Here is a 22,081-nt window from a genome sequence, read left to right on the forward strand (position 1 = left end):
GAATAGGAATAACAGTTCTGTACTAGGGAAATTAAAATAGAAATACAGAATTCCAAAGAACAACCCCAAGCCCTGCCAGAGTCAGAATCCAAGCTGACAGCCGTCAGTCAGGCAGGGTGTTGGCAGCAGTCCCATCCCATGGTGGCTGCATCCTCCTGCAGTGACAGATGTGGCTCAGCTGGAGCAGTGCTCCTGGACAAGGTGCAGTTTCCCTCTGAAGCTCCAGGGATGATGTGGAAGGGTCTGGTTTTCCTCTGGGATCCAGTGGGAAAGGCTGCTCTGATGTTCCAAATCTCAGATTTGATCAGGGTAGGAAATGCTTGGCTCCTCCCCTGGCTGGAGCATCTCCCCATGGGATGATGGAATTTTATCAGCCATGCCCTGGGACTCAGTGGCCATGGACAGGAGAGATCTCCTGGAGGGAGGATGGGCTGTGGGAAGATAAAGAACACTGCCCCAGCTGGTTTAACAGCTGGCCATGAACAGGAGATATCCCACAGAGATCAGGATCACTGCCACAGCTGGTTTAACAGCTGGGGACAGAATCCAGACCTCTGATCACATCCTGTATTGCAACCTAAGACAAAAAACTTGTGCAGCAGCCATTTACCAGTGCTCTGGTTGTCATTCCCAGTTGACCACGTGGTGCCTGAGCCTGGCACCAGTTTGCTGACGGCGTTCGACCAGTGGCGAGAGTGGGCAGACAGCAAATCCTGCTGTGACTACTCCCTGCATGTGGACATCACTGAGTGGCACAAAGGGGTCCAGGAGGAGATGGAAGCTCTGGTTAAAGATCATGGTAAGCTCTTGCCCCTCCTTGTTTGGGATCCCCATTGTTTAGGGCTGTCTGATCTCAATCTCCTGTGTGCTGTGAGGGTTCATCAGTGCCCTGGTGGTACCTGCAGCCACTGAAGTGCTGTAAATGGGGGAAATGGGAGCCCCAGGAGCACTAAGGGCTGTCTCATGCAGTGTTTTTACATCCCAATAAAGCTGTTTTGGGCCCATTCTTTCTCTCTGAGAAGGTTTGGCCAGCTGGGATTGCCCAGAGCTCAGGGGTTGGGACACACAGATGTACAACACTGATTTTCCAGAGGTGAATCTCCTGAGTGCAGTGTGCCCTGGTGATACCTGCAGCCACTCAAATACTGAAATGAGGTAAATGGGAGCCCCAGGAGCACCAATCCAGCTCTGGCTGCTAAAAGTGAAGAGCTGAGTAAATACCTCATAGTTTTCCCCCTCTTCAATTCCTTGGTGTTTCATCCTCAAGGTGAAGTAATTTTCCATCCTGTTTGTAGTTTTAAACCCCAGCATTTCATGCCCTAATGGGAGCTTCCCACTCATGCTGGGTGAGAATTTTTCCTGGTTCCAGAGGGGAGGGAAAGGCAGCCTAGGAGAGTGGGTCAGTTTGGACACATCACTGCACAGATTTTCATTGTTCTCCCTGCAGGGTGAGGGGGATCAGCCAGGCAGGCCCAGTCTCTGCTTTTGTGTGAGATGCATTTTTACATTTTTATAATTATGGAATTATTGCTGGGGGCTGTTTTGGTTTCTTTTTTTGTTGTTGTTTTTGTATTCCATGCTTTACCTGCACTGTGCTCTCTACCCCCCAGGTGTGAATTCCTTCTTGGTGTACATGGCTTTCAAAGATCGCTTCCAGCTCAGTGATTCTCAGGTAGGAGGGAAGGTTTTGTGTTCCATTTGTCACAAATAAGGGTTTAAATTCAATATCCTGGCATCTGACACTCTCCTGGTCACAGTCTTTATGTGTGTAACAGCACCCACAGCTCTGGGTTGAAGATTCTATTTTTAATTGAAAATAAAACCCAACCAACAGCAAACCCTGAAAGGCTTGGTTGAGGGAAGCAATGGTAAAAAGATGAAAATTTTATTCCAGCTCCTTTGGGGTAGAAGTAGTGGCAGTTCTATGAATTGCTGCCTTATGCTTTGCACAGGGCAGGACAGGGAAATCTCTGGGCTAATTATAATTATTCTGATTAGAAGCTAAACTGATCCAGAGGTGGTTTTTGGTGGTGGGATCACTGAGACTTTAGAAAGAAGTTAATTCCCTCCTGTTTGCTGCTCTGGTGGGCACACTGAACTCTTCAGCTGATGTTTGAAGGTGTGGGAGCAGAGGAATTCCTGGCAGTGTTTGAGTTATCTCTGAGGGCTCTGGAAATATTTTGATGAGGGAGCATTGATGGTGCCATGGGGGTCACTGGAGCCTCTCAGAGTGGCTGCTGGCTGGGAAATCACTGCTCCTACTCCAGGTATTGGAATTCCATGCAGAACTGCCCCCACCTCTCACATATAAGGGATGTTTTTCATGCCAGGCACATGAAAGACATCAACAACTCTGCAAGTCCTTTATAACCATTCAACATCCTTTAAAACCTGCCACTGGAAAATCCTTTTTTACCACCCCAGCAGCACCCAGCTGTGGATTTGGGAAATTCAGTGACAGGCATGAAAATGGTTTGAACCTCACACTGCTTAATGATTCTCTTTCTCTTCTCCCTTCTCCAAAATTGTGTTTTCTGGTGGGATTTTGCCAGCAGGTGTGTTCTGTTGTGATGGGTGTTTATCTGTCCCCAGATTTACGAGGTGCTGAGTGTGATCAGGGACATCGGTGCCACAGCCCAAGTGCACGCTGAGAATGGTGACATCATTGCTGAGGTATGGGCTGTTTGTTCTGCAATTACTGCCTCCAAGGGCTGGCAGGGCTTTAAATTCCTCCTTCTTTGTGAAGTGAGAGCCACACAGGCTTTGGAGGGAATGGCAGGGCTGGATGCAGGGTGTGAGCAGGGCTGCACAGCATATTTTATCCCTTTTCACACTGATAAAACAGGTTTTTGTGGCAGCTTTCAGTTTGGGGTGGATAAGTGAAAAGCTGTGTGCACCCAAATGTTCTGCAGGAAATAGGGAGAGGGGCAGTGGGAAGGGATGGAGCTTCATCCAGCTGCTGTTTGGGGTCTGTTTATCCTAAAACAGCAGCAGGAGAAACATGTTGATCATGTATCCAATTTAATCTTCAGCTAGTTTTGTACACTGTGTCTCAAACAGAGGATTTCTGTGTTCTCTGGCTGGGCAGAAGCCCACCCCAGTCCCTGAGCCCATTTCAGGATGACTTTTTCCATGTGTTATCATTTTGCCACATCTTAGAGATGATTTTAAAGACACCAATGAGTGCTGAAAGTCGAGGGGCTGCAAATCCAAATAAAAGGTTTCCTTGACCTCCTGTGAACAAATCAGCAAAGTTTTGTGAGCTCTGCTTATTCTCAGCAAGGGGAGTTAGGAATCTTTTGCAAAGCCCCATGTGATTATTTTTATGCTCAGGATCTCACCCATGCCCCTTTCCAAAGCTGTGTGTGCTGCAAGAAAAATCCCCTGTTGATTTAAATCTCATCCCTGCTCTTTTTCCTTCTCTGCCTCAGGAGCAGCAAAGGATCCTGGAGCTGGGGATCACAGGCCCTGAAGGGCACGTGCTGAGCAGACCTGAAGAGGTGAGAGCTCCCCTCCCTAATTTACAGCACCTCTGCATTGCCATCAGATACTTCATGTTCATAATTGTGGCTGGAAACAGGAGTTTCCTGCATTTGGGATTGTGTTGGTTGAATTCTGCTCCTGTCCTTTCTAGATCCAGTGCCTTGGGCTTCTCTCTTGGTCATGATTTTATCAGACTTGCAGTCTGATATTATGAATTAGCAGGATTTTTAAATATATGCCTAATTGTTTTAGGTACTTCCATAGCTTCCATTACTGTGATATTTGATATTTGGATGAAGTTTTACCAATGGGGTGGGGTTTTTACAGCAATGGATTAAGTGATTTGCTGAAGGCACAGAAAATGTGTACCAGAGAGGGGAGGTCATGCTCAGCACTTTAAGATAATTACCCTTCATATTCTCCCATGGATTTCTCCAGGGACAAGCACCCCCATCCCTCTAAGCCTTTAAAATAAATCCCAGAAATATGAAAGAGCCTTCAGACTTTGCTTTGAGGTTGGTTCCCATTGCATTCTTCACTCCCAGTTCCCTGTCTCTGAGCCCACCCCAGTGTGACATTCCAGGTTTGAGGGGCTCTGTCCAAGCAGCTCTTTCTGTTCTCCAGCATCCCAGGGCTTTGCTGCCTGCCAGATGTGGCAGCTGGAGCTGGGGCTGTGAGATCATCCACACGTGCCCCTCATGCTCTCTCTTCATTTCCTCCCCTTCCTTCAGACAAGAATTCCAGTAGGAACATAAATCATTCTGTTCCCCAGGGAAAAAAAAAATAATAAAAGTTCCACTTGGACAGTGTGAATCCTCACAGAATGTGTGTGTGGCTCCTGGAGCTGGGTTCTTTTGCTTCCTGAAATTGTGAGCAAACACTTTTCCCTGAGCTTTCCAGTCACCCATCCAATTTGTGTTTTTTCAGCATATTTTTTGGCCTGCATCAGGAGAGTGGGAGCAGATGCTGGTGTGACACTTGAGGGAGTTGAGTTTGTGTTGTTTTCAAAGGAAGGCTGCTCTTACCTTAAAGGGTCTGGACATCAAGGCAGCCAAGTTGTGTCTGGCTGTTTAAGAGCTCATCCCTCATGCAGCAGGAGCTTTGAAGTGTGAGTTGTGTGGTTCCCAGGCATGGCTGGCTTGTTGATGTGTGCAGGATTGGCTGTGGATCAGTGTGGGGAGGAAGAGGCAGCCTGAGGACACGTGGGGCTCAGAGCAGCCTCTCCCTGCTGTCACACGGGCCAGAGTGTGCAGCTGAGCCCAGCTGTGCTCTGCCCAGCCCTGCACAGTGTTGGCTGCAACATTTTTCTCCTTGGAAGTCACAGGAAGCAGAGCAGGAAAGGATGTCACCCTTTCCTCCCCTGTCACCATTTCATCCTCTGTCACCCTTTCATCCTCTGTCACCCCTTCCTCCCCTGTTACCCCTTCCTCCTCTGTCACTCTTTCCTTCTCTGTTATCCCTCCATCCCCTGTCATCCCTTCATCCCTCTCTCCCCTGTCACCCTTTCATCCTCTGTCATCCTTTCCTCCTCTGTTATCCCTCCATCCTCTGTCATCCCTCCCTCCCCTGTCACCCCTTCATCCCTCTCTTCCCTGTCACCTCTTCCTTCCCTGTCACCCTTTTCTGTCCTGTCATCCCTCCCTCCTCTGTCACCCCTCCATCCCTCTCTCCTCTGTCACCCCCCTGTCACCCCTCCATCCCTCCCTCCATCCCTCCTTCCCCTGTCACCCCTCTCTCCTCTGTCACCCCTTGCTACCCTGTCATCCCTCCATCCCTCTCTCCTGTCATCCCTCCCTCCTTCCATCCCTCCATCCCTTCCTCCCCTGTCACCCCTCCCTCCATCCCTCTCTCTCTTGTCATCCCTCCCTCCTTCCATCCCTTCCTCCCCTGTCATCCCTCCATCCCCTGTCATACCTCTATCCCTCCCTCCCTTTCTCCCCTGTCATCCCTCCCTCCCTCCCTCCCTCCCTCCCTCTCTCCCCCCCTCTCTCCCCTGTCCCCTCCCTCCCTCTCTCTGCAGTGGCAGTGTCTCTGTTTTGAACACCTCCCCTCCCCTGTGCTGCAGCTGCCAGCACATCCTAATTCCTGGGCACTCCAGCACAAGTGGGTGTTTGTTGTGTCCCTCTGCTGTTGTCACTAGAATTGGCTTTTCCTGCAGTCCCTGAGGGAGTGCAAAGCCCATCCTAAGGATTGTTGGAGAGCTCCTTAACTCTGACCTCCATCTACAGCAAGCCAGCAGGAGCTGCTGAGCCAGTCTAAAACATTTATTAACTCAAACCTCCTACTCATTTCAGGGAGAATGAAGCATTCAGGGGCTGGCCACGTGCACTTGTGTCTTGGAGTGCTCACAGCTGAATTCCCAGGCTGGCAGGAGGCTCCAGCTGAGCCTTAAATCTCACTGCTGGCTCAGAGGTTTAGCTTTGCTCACCTCTGTCACCTGAAGGTGACACATTATTCCAGCCAGAAAACAGGGCCTGAGTTAAGACAGCACCATCCCACATCAGCCTCACCCATCACTTTCTGGAAAACTCTCCCCCTCCCAGCTCAGTTCATTCTGTGATGACTTTTCAGAATGATCCATCTCTTTTTGTTTTTATTTCAGCCACAAAAACGCTGGAAGCACAAGCAGTCCAAGTGCTCCAGGAAATGTCTGTCTTCTTCTTTTTTTTTTTTTTTTTTTTTTTTTGTTTTGTTTTTTTTCCAAGAGAACTGCTGTGCTAGGGCTTCTGATGCATCCTGGTAATTGCAAACATTCCCCTCTGGACTACTTGTTGGGTTATTGTTATGTGCCTGTCACCATAGCATCTGGGCACAAGGCAGGAATTCAGCAGCCTTGTTCAGAAAATATTCTCCTGCTGCTTCACAGTTGCTCAAATGCCTTCTGCCCAAAAGTCTGAGGGGTTGTGGTGTTTTATCCCTGCTTTGCCTGCAGGGAAACTGAGGCACAGAGTGGGGCTGTGGTTCCTAGGTGCTGCAGAGGCAGAGCTGCTCTGGTGGGGAGTTTGCCAAGGGAGGGAGCTCTGGTCTCCCCTGCTCTCTCAGAAGGGACAGCTGAGCTTTTCTTGGCTCTTCTGTCACCCCTGTGAGTGCTGCTGCCTGGGACACTTTGGGTCTGACATCCTGGAACAAACTCTCCCTCACAGCCTTTCCCATTTACCTGGGGCAGAAAATACCCCCTTGTGAGCATCATCCTGGGGCTGTGACCCTTTGGGACCCCCCTGCTGCCTCTGTGGGGGCTGATTTGCTGTGAAAACCCCTGGCTGTTGTTTTCCTGGCTGCAAACAGGGCATGGGTGCAAGGGGTGGCTTCTCTGCATGAGCAGAGCTGTGCAGGACACTTGGACATCAGCCTGGCCACTAAGCACAGTGCAGAGAGCAGCAGTGACAGAATCCCAGCTGGGTTGGGGTTGGAAGGGCTCTCCAGCCCCTCAGTTCCCACTCCTACCATGGGCAGGGACACCTTCCACAGTTCCAGGATGCTCCAGCCTGGCCCTGGACACTCCTGGGGATGAGGCACAGCCTGTGTGGGCAGTGTGTGCTGGCCCAGGTGATGATGGCTTGTGGCTGTGATCAGTGACTGCAGAGCAGATTTTCACAAGTGCTGAGTGTGTGCCAGCCCCAGCAGAGTCTCTGGGAGAGGATCTGGGAGCCTCTGGGTTTGTTTGCTTGGAAAAAGTCTGTGGGAGATCACCCAGAGCTCACCCTGTGTGTGGATCCTTCCCTTAGGATGTGTGATCCATAAAATCAGAGTGATGCCCATCATCCTGAGGCTGCACTTCCAGCCTGACCCTCACTTTGGCTGAGGTGAATTCTCTGTGCACATGCAAGGAGAAGCAGTTGATTTGTGGGGTGGTGCACACTCTGTCAGATCCCAAGCCAGGGCTTGTAGTGGAGGGTACAATTTAGGAGGCTCAGCAGAGTGTGTGCTGCAGCAGGAGCACTTCTGTTGAGTCAACATTTGGCTGCTTATTTTTGTCTAGGTTAAAGAATGGGTTTAATCACTCTGACCCTGAGCACCTGGAGTGTTGTTTTAGTTCAGGCTCTGAGGCCTGGGAGAAAAGGTGGTAATGAGAGGGGACTGCAGCTGGATGTCATTTAATTGCTGTGACAGCACTGTGCCTTTCCAGCTCAGAGGTGGGAAATGCCTCAGCACTCCCTGTGTTCTGGGAGAGCAGGGTCTGTGATTTCTGAGGGTGCCTGGGGTGCTGTGGGCTGTCCCTGACCTGCCTCTGTTCCCCAGGTGGAGGCAGAGGCTGTGAACCGGGCAATAACCATTGCCAACCAGACCAACTGCCCCCTGTACATCACCAAGGTGATGAGCAAAAGTGCTGCTGATGTCATTGCTCAAGCCAGGAAAAAGGGTAAGTTATTTCCTCCTTAGCTCCTGCCAGCATCAGCTTCATCCCTCCAGGAAAGGTTTCTTTTTCCAGGCTTTTTTTCAAAAGGTCCCAAGCAGCTCCTTGTGCCTCCTGTCCCACAGACAAGGATTCAGATGTTGTGTCAGAGCCAGGAGCTGCTTGTTCTGCTCAGTCCTGACCCTGTCTGTTCACACTCATCCTCCCCCAGGGAGCCCTGTGCCTTCATGGTATCACAGAGTCATTCCATGCTCTCTCCATGAATCCCCCTGGAAACTGCAGCTGGCTCCTCCTTCAGCTGCTGTGCTTTTCCCTTGGTGCTTTCTGCTGGGGTCACCAGTGATTTCTGACAGTTCTTGACTCACAAACCTGGAGTAGGCAGAGACCCACCAGGTCCTGCTGCCTGCTTGTGGAATAGATGCTGTCCATGTGGTGTAAATCACAGCCTGACATCCCTGCAGGGACTGGAATCAGTTAGGTCAGGTTTGGGAGCTGTGCCTGACCCTGCTAACTCTGCTCAGGGAAGTGTGGAAGCAACTCAGACCTAACTGCTGGGTCAGGTTTGGGAGCTGTGCCTGCCTCTGCTGACTCTGCTCAGGGAAGTGTGGAAGCAACTCAGACCTAACTGCTGTTCAGGTTTGGGAGCTGTGCCTGCCTCTGCTGATTCTGCTCAGGGATGCTGCAAGAAGCAAGACTCACCTGCTGTGGATGTTGCTGCCTGTGTCTCTCCCCTCTGAGGCTTTTGAGGGGTGCAGGAGCTTCCCCCAAGGCCTGGCCCTGCTGCCTGGCCCTCCAAGGAGTCAGGATTGCCCACAGAGTGGCTGCTCTGCTGCTCTGTGCTGTGACTTAACCCTTCACTTCTATTTAAGGCTGCTCAGGTTGGCTGAGTAACCAGGAGGGATGATTTCCCCCTTCCTTCCTCACAAGGCTTGGATTTAATTTTCTGCAGCCTAAATAAGCCTGTATGGGTATACAAATGACATCACTTTCCATCTGGGTGTTTGATGCAAGAAGAGCTGATTTCCAGCAGACAGATTGGTGTTGGTGCATCAGCTCAGGAGTATTTTTGTCTCATGATTCCTGTTCAAGGAGGTGGTGAGGAGGGCTGATTTTCAAGGCTGTTTGTGGAAGCAGCTCAAGCCATTTGGAATAAATCTTTCTCTCCCAGCTCCATCAGAAGGAAGATGCATTGAGCCAGCACTGTGGCTGTATGTTACATCCCCCCAGAAAAGAACTTGATGCTGTGGTGCAGCTGTATCCTGAGAGGCAGGGAAGCCTCTCTTCCCTTTTCCAGATAAAACACTGAAGGCATGTGCCCCATGAAGGTGGAACATCCACAGAAACACCTTCTTGCTACACTCAGTGTCCTGAGAGCACCAGCTGCAACTGGAGTGGGGCCTGGGGGTGAGGGACCACCCACTTGGATCACAGAGAGCCATAAAACACAGCTTGGCTGGGGTGGAAGTTGCCCTGCCTGTGGAAGGTGCAGGGATGGTCCCAGCTGAATGATCCCCTGCACTCAGCCTCCTGAGCCAGCCACAACTCACAGTTTGCATTCAAAATGCTTTTTTCTCCTTTTAAGGAGACTCTGGGGTATGAATGGTGCCCCATCCTCTGTTCCTGTGTTCAAATAACTCAAGTTCAGTGCTAACCAAGGAGGGCCACACACACTGGTCCTGCCCTCCCAAACAACAGAGGAAACAGAACCAAGACTATCCAAGGCACAAACGAGCCAGGACTGATTTGCTGAATGGAAAAGAACAGACTCTTTAACTGGTTATTTAAAGCCAGATGTTCCCAGTGCCTGATGTATGGAGGAGATTCCCTGCAGACTGCTGCTGGCAGAGCTGGGACCTGAACACATCACTGCCTGCAGAACAATCCCCCCAATGTGCTGGAGCACAGGGGCCTCCCATCCACAGCCTGGCCTTGTTTGCATTTCACAACCCTATTTATGGGCACTGATGTCAGGGAGCCTCTTCCTCTGCTCCTGGAAACTCTGGCAAAAGCTGTTCCTGCAGCCCCTGTGCCAGCAGGGTGCTGGGAGCAGCCTGGAGCCAGTTTTCATCATTGTCCTGCCTCAGCTGGTGCCTCTTCCCAGCTGTCTGGAGACCCCAGAGACACAACAGAATTAAATAAATATTCTGGTTTTTCACTGCATGGTGAGGTGTGAGACCCTGCTGACCAGCTGTGCCCATCTTCCCTGACAGAAATGTTTAAATTGGCATCTCAGCCACCCACACCTTTGGCAGGCAGTGCCTGGGCTGGGAGGCAGGTGGGTGGCACAGAGCAGATTTTGGAGAGCTTGCATTTGGTGAGCAGATCCCTGGGACTGCCAGCTCGTGCTGCTTTTGAAGTTGCAGCCTGTGCTTGGTGTGCAGATGGTGCTGGTGCATTCCAGCTTGCAGAGTATCCTGGCCTTAAGGATCTGCTGTTCCTTCATGTGGTTCCAAAAATGTTGATGAGGGGGAAGGATAGGCTGGGGTGAGCACACTGGGCAGTCAGGAGATGCAGTTCCATTCCCCAGTTCTGCCTCAGATTTGCTGTGTGCATTAGGGGATCACAGAGCTCCCCTGAGCTGCATTTGTGCACCAGGAATTCTGATTCCCCTGTGATGGGCTTGCTTTGGATGCAGAAAAACTTTCCTGGTGGGAGTTTTCTCCCACCTGCTATGTGCACAGACCCTGCTCCAAGAAACCTGGCCTTGTTAGGAGGTCTTTAATTCATAATAATTACAAAAAACTCTTTTTTTAAAATTGTTTTTCTTCCACATCTCTTCTAGATCAGACTGAATCTCCTCATGCCTTTACAGTTGCCCTCAGCCTCTTCCACAAAGTTTTTTGCCCAGGATAAATAAACATTAAAATGAATACAAACAATAAAATTAATTTTTACATTAGGACAATTTCAAGGACAATTAATGAGTGCCAACCTCATGAGCTGTGTAAAGGACTGTGCACATTTTGCTGCTCCCAGCTCTGCTCAGTAGCAATATCTTTATTTATTGCTTCAGAGGAAGCACCAGGCAGCCCTGCAGAGTGTGAACTTTCCCAGGTGATGCTTTTCTGCACATTCCTTGGTGTTCACAGGGGGTTTGTGTGTCCCACAGGCACTGTGGTGTATGGAGAGCCCATTACAGCCAGCCTGGGCACTGATGGATCCCATTACTGGAGCAAGAACTGGGCAAAGGCAGCAGCTTTTGTCACATCCCCACCACTGAGTCCTGACCCCACCACTCCTGATTTTCTCAACTCACTACTGTCCTGGTGAGTAGAGCTCTCTGTGTTCAGTGAGAAAATGGGTGAGAAAATAAGAGATGTTCCTGCTAGCAAGCAAAGAGCTGATTTACCTTAAATACTTTTGTTTTTCTCCCAGTGGAGACCTCCAAGTGACTGGCAGTGCCCACTGTACCTTCAACACTGCTCAGAAAGCTGTTGGGAAGGACAACTTCACCCTGATCCCTGAAGGAACCAATGGCACTGAGGAGAGGATGTCCATCATCTGGGACAAGGCTGTGGTAGGTCACACAGGGTTTATATTTATATTTCAGCTGGACATTCAGGGGGAGGAGCTGCAGGATTGTGTTATTTTCTTGCCACGATCCTTGCACTTGGTGTTTTTATCCCTCTGGAGATCCTTGGGAATGTGCTCATGCAGTGAGAGCCCTTTGGTGTCCCCTCAGGTGACTGGCAAGATGGATGAGAACCAGTTTGTGGCTGTGACCAGCACAAATGCAGCCAAAATCTTCAACCTGTACCCGCGGAAGGGGCGCATCGCCGTGGGCTCCGACGCCGACCTGGTCATCTGGGATCCTGACAGCGTCAAGACAATCTCTGCCAAGACTCACAACATAGTAAGGATGTTCCTCACCATTCCCTGCTTCTTCTCCCTTTTCTTCCTCAGTGCCAGGCTGCTGTGACAGCTCAGAGCTCGTTTTCCCCATGGCTGAACCCTGTCTGGTCTCTGGAGCTCAGCTGTGTGAGCAGGATGAGTCTGTGTGAAATCATGTGGATTCCCCCCCAGAGCAGGGAGTTTGCTCTTCCTGAATGTTGGATCTGAGCACACAGAAAGCTCTTTAAATCCTTTAAAATAGCCCAAGGCCTCTCAGGACAATGTGTTGTTTATGGCAGTGGTGGGAATGGGAGCTGCCCCTTTTCACTGAAGTGTTAGCAGCTTGTGGACACTTTTTCTGGAAATCTGGCCCAGATCCAGGGGCTGAGTGGATTTACACCCACTGATCTGCCACAGAATCAGGATTTTCCTGGTGGTCATCCCCACATGAATTGGCAAAGGGCAGCACCCAAAGCATCCAGACCTTCCCCTTGGCTCTTCTGCAGCTTTGTGGTGGCACTGCACTCTTGGGGACACTTCTGCTGAGTGCCATGCCTTTCACCTGGCCCCTGCAGTGCCCAAGCTGTCCCAGCCTGTGGGAATCTGCAGGATGGTTCCAGTGCAGGGATCTGGCTGGAGTCTCCCTGTGACATTTGAGCCCTGTCTCAGAGAAAGCAGCCACTGTTTGTGTTTGTTGACTTCTTGTTTCGCTGCTGGCCATGAACCTATGGAATCTTTCCCTGGAAAAAAACTGCTTGTTCCTTTTTTCCTGTGAATGCTTTCATTCACTCTGGAGCTGAAGGAGCAAAATTTTGTTCCACACTTGGATCTGTGGGCACACTCACAAAGAAACTTCCTTTTTTTAAAAGGTTTGGTTGACTTCCCTGTGACTTAACTCTTTGTCAGAACTGGTCACAGATGGCCTGGCTTCATCCTGGCTGTGCTTGGGCTTCTGAGAGGAATTCCAGGAGTTTGCTCACTTCAATCACCTCTGAGGTGCTTCCAGACTCCTTCCAGTCTGGAGAGGAATGACTTAAGCAGAGGGAGCCCAGGGACTCACTGCTTTTAGGTGCCAGATTTCCTGGTCTGAGCTGTGGCTGGTGCTTAGGAATAGCTCAGAGAGCTGGAGGGAGTTTGGGTGGAGTGCTTGGAAATCATTGCTGTTTAGTGGCTGTTGTCTTTGGGAAATGAACTGGGCTCTTCCAGTTTCCTGACACACAACTCAAAGGTTTTCTGTTCTGTGGATGTGCCCCAGTGCAGTCAGGATTTTGCCATGGATGTGGGCAAGCAAAGGAGAACCAGCTCCACTCAGAATTATTTTTGTGTGCTGAGAGCTGCAGATCCCCCAAAACCCTGGCACTGTGTAACCCCAACACCAGGAGCATGGAGAATGAAGGGCTCCATTCCCAAAAGCTGAAAAGCTGAGCAATCCCAGATTTGTTTGCCTGCAGACACATCTCTGAGCTCCTCAAATGTCACACTCTGCCTGCTGTAGCTGGTGTCACACCTGGAGCTACATCAGGAGGAATTTCTCCATGGAAAGGGTGATTAGACATGGGGGGGCTGCCCAGGGAGGTTTGGAGGTGTCCAAGGAAGGTGACCTGGACATGACACTCAGTGACCAGGTGGGAATCAGGCACAGCTTGGACTCAGTGACCTTGGAGTTCTTTTCCAACCTCAATGATCCTGAAATTCTGCATTTTGTGGGTCTCACCCTGCACTATGCCTTGTGTCAGAGGAGAAACTGATGCAAGTGATACCCTTGGAGTCCAGGCATCCTGGTTTGGCCAAGCAGAAAACAAAAGGCCCCTTGAGAGTCAGGCACAGGGACACCCTCTGATTATGTGGCCTTGGATGATTGTTACTTTTTGAAATGTTCAGGCGATTTACGGATATTTTCCAAGAATTCACACTGCTCTTGCTGCTCTCTGGCAAGGAAACCTCAGGAGCTGGAGAGGGAGGTGCTGTTGTTCTTGGAAGCAGCCTAATCCATAAGCTCCTGAGCCAGCCTCCTCTTTTGCCACCACAGTTTTTTTCAGGCTGGACCTGGTTCAGACTCGGTTTTGCTAATTGCAAAGCTGCTCTCAGGCCTGCCCATACTTATAACACACTTCAAGGGCAAACTCCATCATTAACTCAGGAAAAAAGATCTGTATTTGACTCAGAGATGGTCACTAGAGTAACAGTCCCCAAATAATATGGTTGCAGTGCATCTCATTCCAGGATGTTTCACATCTGCAGTGATTTCTTTCAAACTTGCCTTTTTTTAATTTTTTTTTTTTTTTTCTCCATGGTGTGATGTTTCCAATCCTGTTAATTGAGGATGAGCAATCCCATTAGAATAAAACAAGAATGTCCTGGTCCCTGCCCCATCAACCAAAACACTGGTTTGAAATACAGATTTTTCAGAATTACTGTTTTTAGTAGGAAACTCACATAAAGCTTTCTGTGGCTCCTAAATCTGCCCCCACCTCAGCCTAAATGTATTTATTTAAACAGGGAGGTTCTGAGATACTCTCATCTGAAACTGTTTTTTCTCTTGCTCAGTGAAGCTGTGGCTGCTCCATCCCTGGAAATGTGCAGGGCCAGGTTGGAATGGGTTGGATCTGGTGGAAGGGGGTGGAATGGGCTGAACTTTAAGGTTCTGACAATTCTTTATGCACCTTATTTCAATGGAAATTTTGCATTATTAAACCCCTAAACTTGGACTGATATTTAAGAGCAGCCTTTATTAAATCACAGCAAATACAGCTCTGTTGAGTTTGCTTCCATCTGTCCTTGCACTTTTGGCAATTAGTGATTGCTAATTAAAGCAGTATGAACATGTTTGCCTCATGTGTTTTTTTTCCCCTGCAGTCTCTGGAGTACAACATCTTCGAGGGCATGGAGTGCCGTGGCTCCCCCCTGGTGGTGATCAGCCAGGGCAAGATCGTGCTGGAGGATGGGAACCTCCATGTGACAGAGGGCTCAGGGAGGTACATCCCCAGGAAACCCTTCCCTGACTTCGTCTACAAGCGCATCAAGGCCAGGAGCAGGGTGAGTGGCAGTGCCTGGCTGCACATTTGTTCTCTCTGACAGCCCTGGGTTTAAGGGCTGGAAACCAGATGTTGTCCCATGCTGTTCCCTGGGTGGGAACCACATTTGTGAAACACTAATCTTAGAGAAATGAGGATTTTAGTTAAAAGTTAGAAAAAACTGAGCTTGAGATAGTTACCTGAAACTTCAATAATTGATTCCTGTCAATTTATGTTTGCTGAGCTGTGCTTGCAATGGGAAAGGATGAAACTGGTAGGTAGGTCCAAAGAACACAAACAATTGCAACCACAAACTTATTCTTTGAAAAATTAGACTATCCCCAGAAATCATTTGTGTTGTCATTGATAGAAAAGGTCAGGGTGAGGAAGACTCACCTTACTTCCTCCTTCTAAGACCCCTCCCCACAAAAACGAGCCCAGACTTAATTCAAGAAGCCAACCACGCTGCTTAATTGCCATTCCAGCTAATTACCATGGGAAGCAGGGCTGGGAGGGGCTGGTGTTATGAATATGAATTTGTTTGAACCTTTTGTCAATAAACAGACTCTGTGACCAGCTGTGATTGTGCAGTGTGTGTTAGAGGGTTACCTCACACTGCTGCCCAGGGCTGAATAAACATTCACTTTCTAACTTTAAATTATTACAGAGTCTCTTTTCCCCACAGCTGAGTATCAGTATTAGACCAATGCTCTTATTTTGGTAAATCATTTGTCTCATTCCTCTTTCGTTTTTGCTGTTCACCCAAGTCGTTACAGGAATAACTTTGGGTTTTCTGCAAGAAAAACTGTTTTATTTTTCTCTGTCTGAAGCCAGCCCAACAGAAAATGTGTCCAGGAACCCTCCAGTTTGGCCATGAGTCCACCCAGAACCCACCAGGTTTCTCCTGTCACAGAGTCCCAGGAGAAGTTGTCATTAGCATTTTTATATCAAAGCTCTCAGCAGCGATTTGGAATTGTAATTTATTGTTCCAGATCTGTTGTGCTGCTTTCCCTTCTGCCAGATCTGATCAGGTGCTCTTGTCTGGTGACTGGTGAGTCACAGGCACAGCCTACAGACTGCTCAAAAGGGACAATGTTCTATTTTTAAGATGCTAAAATAGTTGGAAAGTGATTCTGTAAAATGCACCCATTCAAAACCGAGCTTGTCTTTTGATATGCCTGAATTTGCCTGACAGGAGAGATGAACTCAGCTGCTGAGAATTGAAGAAGTTTATTTATAGATGAAATCATTTCTGAGGAGAAATTATTTTGCTGTTTGGAGTTGCCCTCTCCTGGACAACTCCTGGGCTGTGCTGGTTCTGCTGGCCACAAGGGATCCTCCCACTCTTTGCAAATCACCTTTCTTTGATTGCTTTTTTTTGAAGAAATTGCAAGTTATCAAAATTACAACGTGGCATAATTTAGCCCCATGGAGAGCAGATCCCTGGTTTCTGCTGTGTCCTCCCACAGAAATACATGTCTGACCTATAAATCCAATTGGGCAGCATCTCAACTGGAATAATTGCATTTATCCCAATCTGCAGCTCCAGGGCTGGCTCCTCTGGGCTGCCCTGCTGCTCCCAGCACTGCTTGGCTTTTTGGGGATGAGTAACAAAGTGCATTTAAGAGCTGTCAGGAGCCTTTAATCCAGGGGCAGGCAGGTTGGGATCATTAAAGGACAGCACCTTTGGGGCAGGGGACAGACTGGCTGGAGCCACAGCACATTCCATGTCACAGAATAATCACAGGCACAAAAATCCAGAGCCAAGAGAGGAATGTGCCCTGTTCCCAGCTCAGAACCCCACAGCAGTGAGGTGTGGGGAGTGCAGAGCAGCCAAATCCATCCTGCAAGGGTGGGAGCACCCATGGGCTCAGAGCCCCTCAGCTCTGGAAGGTGCTGAGCTGCTCAAACACTCCTTTTAACTTGGAGGAAAACTGCAAATTTACCCTGTGTGCTGCAAAAGTGGTTGGGTTGGACAGAGACACTGGCATGTTTTATGTAGATATGGATAGATAGAAATAAGAGAAAAAAATGGAAATAGAAAAAATGGAAATGGATATGGAAATAGGAATAGGAATAGAAATAATAATGGAAATAAATGCAATACAGATACAGATATACATATAGATAACATATAGATATAAAGCAGATATAGATATATAATACAGATACAGAACTAGGTATTAAATAGAAGTAGATATGATATAGATACAGGTATAATACAGATAAAAATGTTATAGATATAGATAGATATAATACAGATATAAAACTAGGTATTAAGTAGAAATAGATATGATATAGATATAGGTATAATACAGATAAAAATGTTATAGATATAGATATATAGATATAGATATAGGTATAGATATATAGATATAATACAGATATAAAACTAGGTATTAAATATAAATAGACATGATATAGATATAGGTATAATACAGATAACAATATTACAGAGCTATAGATAAAGATGTAGATATAGATACATAGATATAGATACAAAAATAATTAGAGACACAGAGCAGCTCCCCAGGGACAGGCACAGAGGAGATGCTGTGTGCTTTCAAATCCTCTTACCAACAGCCAATCCTGAAATGTGTCACTGGCTGAGCCACATCTGGGCAGCTGTTGGGCTCTGTTGTGCCTGTGCTTTAAGGCTGTTGTGGCTGGGTTTTAAAGCTGTGGTTTAAGGTTGTTTTGGCTGTGTTTTAAGGTTGTTGTGGTTGTGTTTTAAGGCTGTTTTAAGGCTGTGTGGCTGTGGTTTAAGGCTGTTGTGGCTGTATTTTAAGGCTGTGTTTTAAGGCAGTGTGGCTGTATTTTAAGGCTGTGTTTTAAAGCTCTACTTTAAGGCTGTTGTGGCTGTATTAAAGCTGTTTTAAGGCTGTTATGGCTGGTTTAAAGCTGTGTTTTAAGGCAGTGTGGCTGTCTTTCAAGGCTGTGTTTTAAGGCTGTGTGGCTGTATTAAAACTGTGTTTTAAGGCAGTGTGGCTGGTTTAAAGCTGTGTTTTGAGGCTGTTGTGGCTGTATTTTAAAGCTGTATTTCAAGGCTGTATTTTAAGGCTGTTGTGGCTGGTTTAAAGCTGTGTTTTAAAGCTGTGTTTTAAGGCTGTTGTGGCTGTATTTCAAGGCTGTGTTTTAAGGCTCTATTTTAAGGCTGTTGTGGCTGTTTTAAAGCTGTGTTTTAAGGCAGTGTGGCTGTATTTTAAAGCTGTGTTTTAAGGCTCTACTTTAAGGCTGTTGTGGCTGTATTAAAGCTGTGTTTTAAGTCTGTTGTGGCTGTATTTCAAGCCTGTGTTTTAAGGCTGTGTGGCTGTATTTCAAGCCTGTGTTTTAAAGCTCTGTTTTAAGGCTGTTGTGCCTGGTTTAAAGCTGTGTTTTAAGGCTGTTGTGGCTGTTTAAAGCTGTGTTTTAAAACTGTGTTTTAAGGCTGTTGTGACTGTTTTAAAGCTCTGTTTTAAGGCTGTTGTGGCTGTATTTTAAAACTGTGTTTTAAGGTTGTTGTGGCTGTATTAAGGCTCTGTTTTAAGGCTGTTGTGCCTGGTTTAAAGCTGTGTTTTAAAACTGTATTTTAAGGCTGTTGTGGCTGTTTTAAAGCTGTGTTTTAAGTCTGTTGTGGCTGTATTTCAAGCCTGTGTTTTAAGGCTGTGTGGCTGTATTTTAAAGCTGTGTTTTAAAGCTCTGTTTTAAGGCTGTGTGGCTGGTTTAAAGCTGTGTTTTAAGGCTGTGTTCCCTCTCTCCCTGCAGCTGGCTGAGCTGAGGGGGGTGCCCCGAGGTCTCTACGACGGCCCCGTGTGCGAGGTGTCGGTGACACCCAAAACTGTCACACCAGCATCCTCAGCCAAGACCTCTCCTGCCAAACAGCAGGCACCCCCTGTGAGGAACCTGCACCAGTCTGGGTTCAGCTTGTCTGGTAGGTGGTTTTGGGGATGATTTATTGCACTGAAATTGTGGCTGGTTTGTGCTCCCATGCTCTGATTTTGTTCTGCTGGGGTAGGGGGGGATTGAGAGGCTCTGGGGGATTTTTAGCTGGGAGGTTTTCCCTTTAGGGAGGAAGAAGAGCTGTCCTAAATTCCTGTTTCTTCTCACAATGTCACAGGAATGCTGAGCACTCCAGTGTGTTCTGGGCTCAGTCTTCAGCTGGGTGTCTGAGGAGGGCAGATCATGGAATTTTGGAATAGTTTGGGTGGGAAGAGACATTAAATCCCAACAGTGCCACCCCTGCCATGGCAGGGACACCTCCCACTGTCCCAGGGTGCTCCAACCTGGCCTTGGGCACTGCCAGGGATGGAGCAGCCACAGCAAATCTGGGAATTCCATCCCAGCCCCTCCCCACCCTCCCAGGGAGGAATTTCCCCCCAATATCTCATCTAACCCTGCCTTCCTTCAGCTTAAGACCATTCCAAATGTGTTTAGAAGTGGGAATTTTCTGGTTTTAAGAGGCTATAGCAAGAAACCCCTTTTTATTTTTGAGACAGCACAAACTTCAGGAGAACTTTGCCAAGCTGAGACCAGCTGTGGGTGTGGGATGTGGAAGATTTGATTTCTCAGTTGGTGTTCCAGTGCAAGAAGGGCAGAGTATAGAAAAGGATGGGAAGGCTGGCTAAGGGATGATCATTCATCCAGCTCTTACCTGTGCAGGGCTGGGTGCTTCAAGTGCTCAGGGCAGAAATATTGTTAATGCAGAACATATTTCAGCAGCATTAATGAGGCAGTGGGGGCCAGCAAAGGCTTTCCCTCTAAATACAGAATCACAGAATGGTTTAGGCTGGAAAAGCCCTCTAGGAGCAAATCCAACCAAAGTGCCACAGTGTCCTGGTTTGGAGCACAGGTGTCTGCTGAGAAAGGCAGGAGCCTCTCTTTGAAATGGAGAATGGAAACCCCCTCCCTCCAAATTATTATCATTTTGAAATCAAGGGGCTCTCAGGCAAAGATATGGGAATAGGAATAACAGTTCTGTTCTAGGGAAATTAAAATAGAAATACAGAGTTCCAAAGAACAACCCCAAGCCCTGCCAGAGTCAGAATCCAAGCTGACAGCCGTCAGTCAGGCAGGGTGTTGGCAGCAGTCCCATCCCATGGTGGCTGCATCCTCCTGCAGTGACAGATGTGGCTCAGCTGGAGCAGTGCTCCTGGACAAGGTGCAGTTTCCCTCTGGAGCTCCAGGGATGATGTGGAAGGGTCTGGTTTTCCTCTGGGATCCAGTGGGAAAGGCTGCTCTGATGTTCCAAATCTCAGATTTGATCAGGGTAGGAAATGCTTGGCTCCTCCCCTGGCTGGAGCATCTCCCCATGGGATGATGGAATTTTATCAGCCATGCCCTGGGACTCAGTGGCCATGGACAGGAGAGATCTCCTGGAGGGAGGATGGGCTGTGGGAAGATACAGAACACTGCCCCAGCTGGTTTATAAACCATGGCCATGAACAGGAGATATCCCACAGAGATCAGGATCACTGCCACAGCTGGGTTAACAGCTGGGGACAGAATCCAGACCTCTGATCACATCCTGTAGTGCAACCTAAGACACATCCCCCTGGATTTGAAGCCTGGCCCAGTTGGTGACTGCTGCTGTCTCTCCCCCAGGGGCACAGATCGATGACAACATCCCACGCCGCACGACCCAGCGCATCGTGGCCCCGCCTGGAGGCCGTGCCAACATCACCAGCTTGGGCTAAGGAACGAGCCTGCCGTGCCCACAGGGTACACCTGGGGGGACTGGGGCACCTGGAGACCCTTCTGGATTCTTTTAGAGCCTGTGACAGTTACTGCGGGCACCCATTGTCGGGGAGGGGGCTGAAGTCAAAGCGCCTCTTTCAGTCCCCTCAGGTTCCCTCCTCATCTTCACCAACCCCTCGCACTTCCCCCCCCTCAGCCCCTTCCACATTTAAAGAAATAAACCCTGTTTTGACACCTCTGACATGAAAGAGTAAATGTAAAGAGGGTGTTTGAGATATGCGGTCTCTGTCCTATTCAGCATCTTTCTTTTAATAAAGGAAGGATAAAGTGAATTTCCCGGGAGCTGCCTTTAAGACACACACACACACAAAAAAAAAAAAAGAAAGAAAGAAAAATAAAAGTATAAAAAAAGCTTTTTTGTTAAATGTCAAGCAGAAGAGTAGTTCAAGGGTTTTAAACTGGATATTCTGTAGGGTTCTGTGTTGCAGCAGAATTAGCTAGGCAAGCACGGAGGGACAGGAGTCCCAGCCTGCCCGTGGCCATTCTCCACCACCAGCTCTTAGGTCTTAGATGCTGCCAGGAGAGAGAAACAGGACCCAGCAGTAGGAATGGCAGAGAACATCACCCCAGCCACTGGGGGAGCCACACTCCTTGGGGACTTCCATTCTGCTGAGTTGGTTTTTCCTTGGTTTCTTTTTTCTTCTGTGTTTTGCTGCAAATTAGGTCCTTGAGGAAACTTTTTTTTTTTTTTGGTTTGTTTTTAAATGTTTGTGTGTCTGTTTTTAATATGTTTGTATCATTGTGTTTACAAAGCCTTATCTGAGAACTGGGAATCTCTCCCTGTTCTTCCTAAACCTCATCCAAGTCACAGCCTCCCACCAGTGTCACTGCCACTGCCACCCTGGTACTTCCCAGCATTTCCCAGCATTTCTTGGCATGTAGCTGCAGTAAGGGCATGGAGCAGGTCCATGGCATCTTCAGTCCATCAGGTGCAAACAGAGGAGCTGCTGGCATGGAGTATCTGCAAGAGTTTGTAGCAGTTAGTTTTAATTCTGCCCTTGAAGGTGGGTATGGACAGGGAGGGAGCTTTGGGCAAAGGGCAACACTTTGCTTGAAAGGTTTCTGTAGCAGAAACTCCCTCTCTGGCCATCCAGGAGAGGTTATTTAAAGCTTTGAGGGCTTAAAGGGCAGTCAGGGAGTGTGTGCTGAGCACCTGTGGCAATTCCAGTGCAGGCCCAGCTGCTTTAATGGGAGCTGGCTGGGTCCCCAGCAGCTGAGAATCTCTTGGACAGAATGTCACAGCTGCAGGAATTCCCTGCAGGAATCCTGCACACAGCCAGGGCTGCTCCCCAGCCTGGGGTTTGAGACACCCTCAGTGCTTCTTAAAGGAACTGAGCCCCAGCCCTGGGTGCTGAACCATCCTCTGGGAGTGAAGTTCTGCTGGCTCTGGGCTGGAGGATTTTTGTTTTTGGAGTTAAACCCAGCCAGCTGTGGTGGGGCTCAGCAGTCCCAAGGATTTGCCTTAGCACAGAGAGCTTTGATCACCGTGGCATTGCCCCCACTGCCTGCCCTGCACTTGGCTGCATCTTCTGCTCCCTCTTCTCTTTGTGCTTTGCCACCTCCATCCTTGTTTTTCCATGGTTGTGTTTTCTTAAAAGGTGTTTACAGGTTCTTTTAGGAAAAAAAACCCCATATATATATATATACATATATATATATGAAGGCT

At 48.4% G+C, this 22,081-nt stretch overlaps 1 protein-coding gene across 3 annotated transcripts in view; it reads left to right on the top strand.

Moving 5' to 3' along the window:
- The window catches only part of DPYSL2 (dihydropyrimidinase like 2), a 54,529-nt gene extending 33,785 nt beyond the window's left edge, over window positions 1–20,744 (top strand). For all 3 annotated transcript variants that reach the window (XM_033081042.1, XM_033081041.1, XM_033081043.1), the window contains 11 exons: window positions 635–799; window positions 1,611–1,672; window positions 2,593–2,673; window positions 3,432–3,500; window positions 7,723–7,843; window positions 10,947–11,103; window positions 11,213–11,354; window positions 11,520–11,690; window positions 14,525–14,704; window positions 18,427–18,592; window positions 20,263–20,744. In XM_033081042.1, the coding sequence (XP_032936933.1) occupies window positions 635–799; window positions 1,611–1,672; window positions 2,593–2,673; window positions 3,432–3,500; window positions 7,723–7,843; window positions 10,947–11,103; window positions 11,213–11,354; window positions 11,520–11,690; window positions 14,525–14,704; window positions 18,427–18,592; window positions 20,263–20,354 (1,406 nt within the window). In that variant the 3' untranslated portion in view covers window positions 20,355–20,744. The remainder of the gene's footprint in view (window positions 1–634; window positions 800–1,610; window positions 1,673–2,592; window positions 2,674–3,431; window positions 3,501–7,722; window positions 7,844–10,946; window positions 11,104–11,212; window positions 11,355–11,519; window positions 11,691–14,524; window positions 14,705–18,426; window positions 18,593–20,262) is intronic.
- Window positions 20,745–22,081: the final 1,337 nt, after the last annotated feature.

Source organism: Catharus ustulatus, chromosome 27, assembly GCF_009819885.2.
Source record: "Catharus ustulatus isolate bCatUst1 chromosome 27, bCatUst1.pri.v2, whole genome shotgun sequence".
In the NCBI taxonomy this organism is placed as follows: domain Eukaryota; kingdom Metazoa; phylum Chordata; class Aves; order Passeriformes; family Turdidae; genus Catharus; species Catharus ustulatus.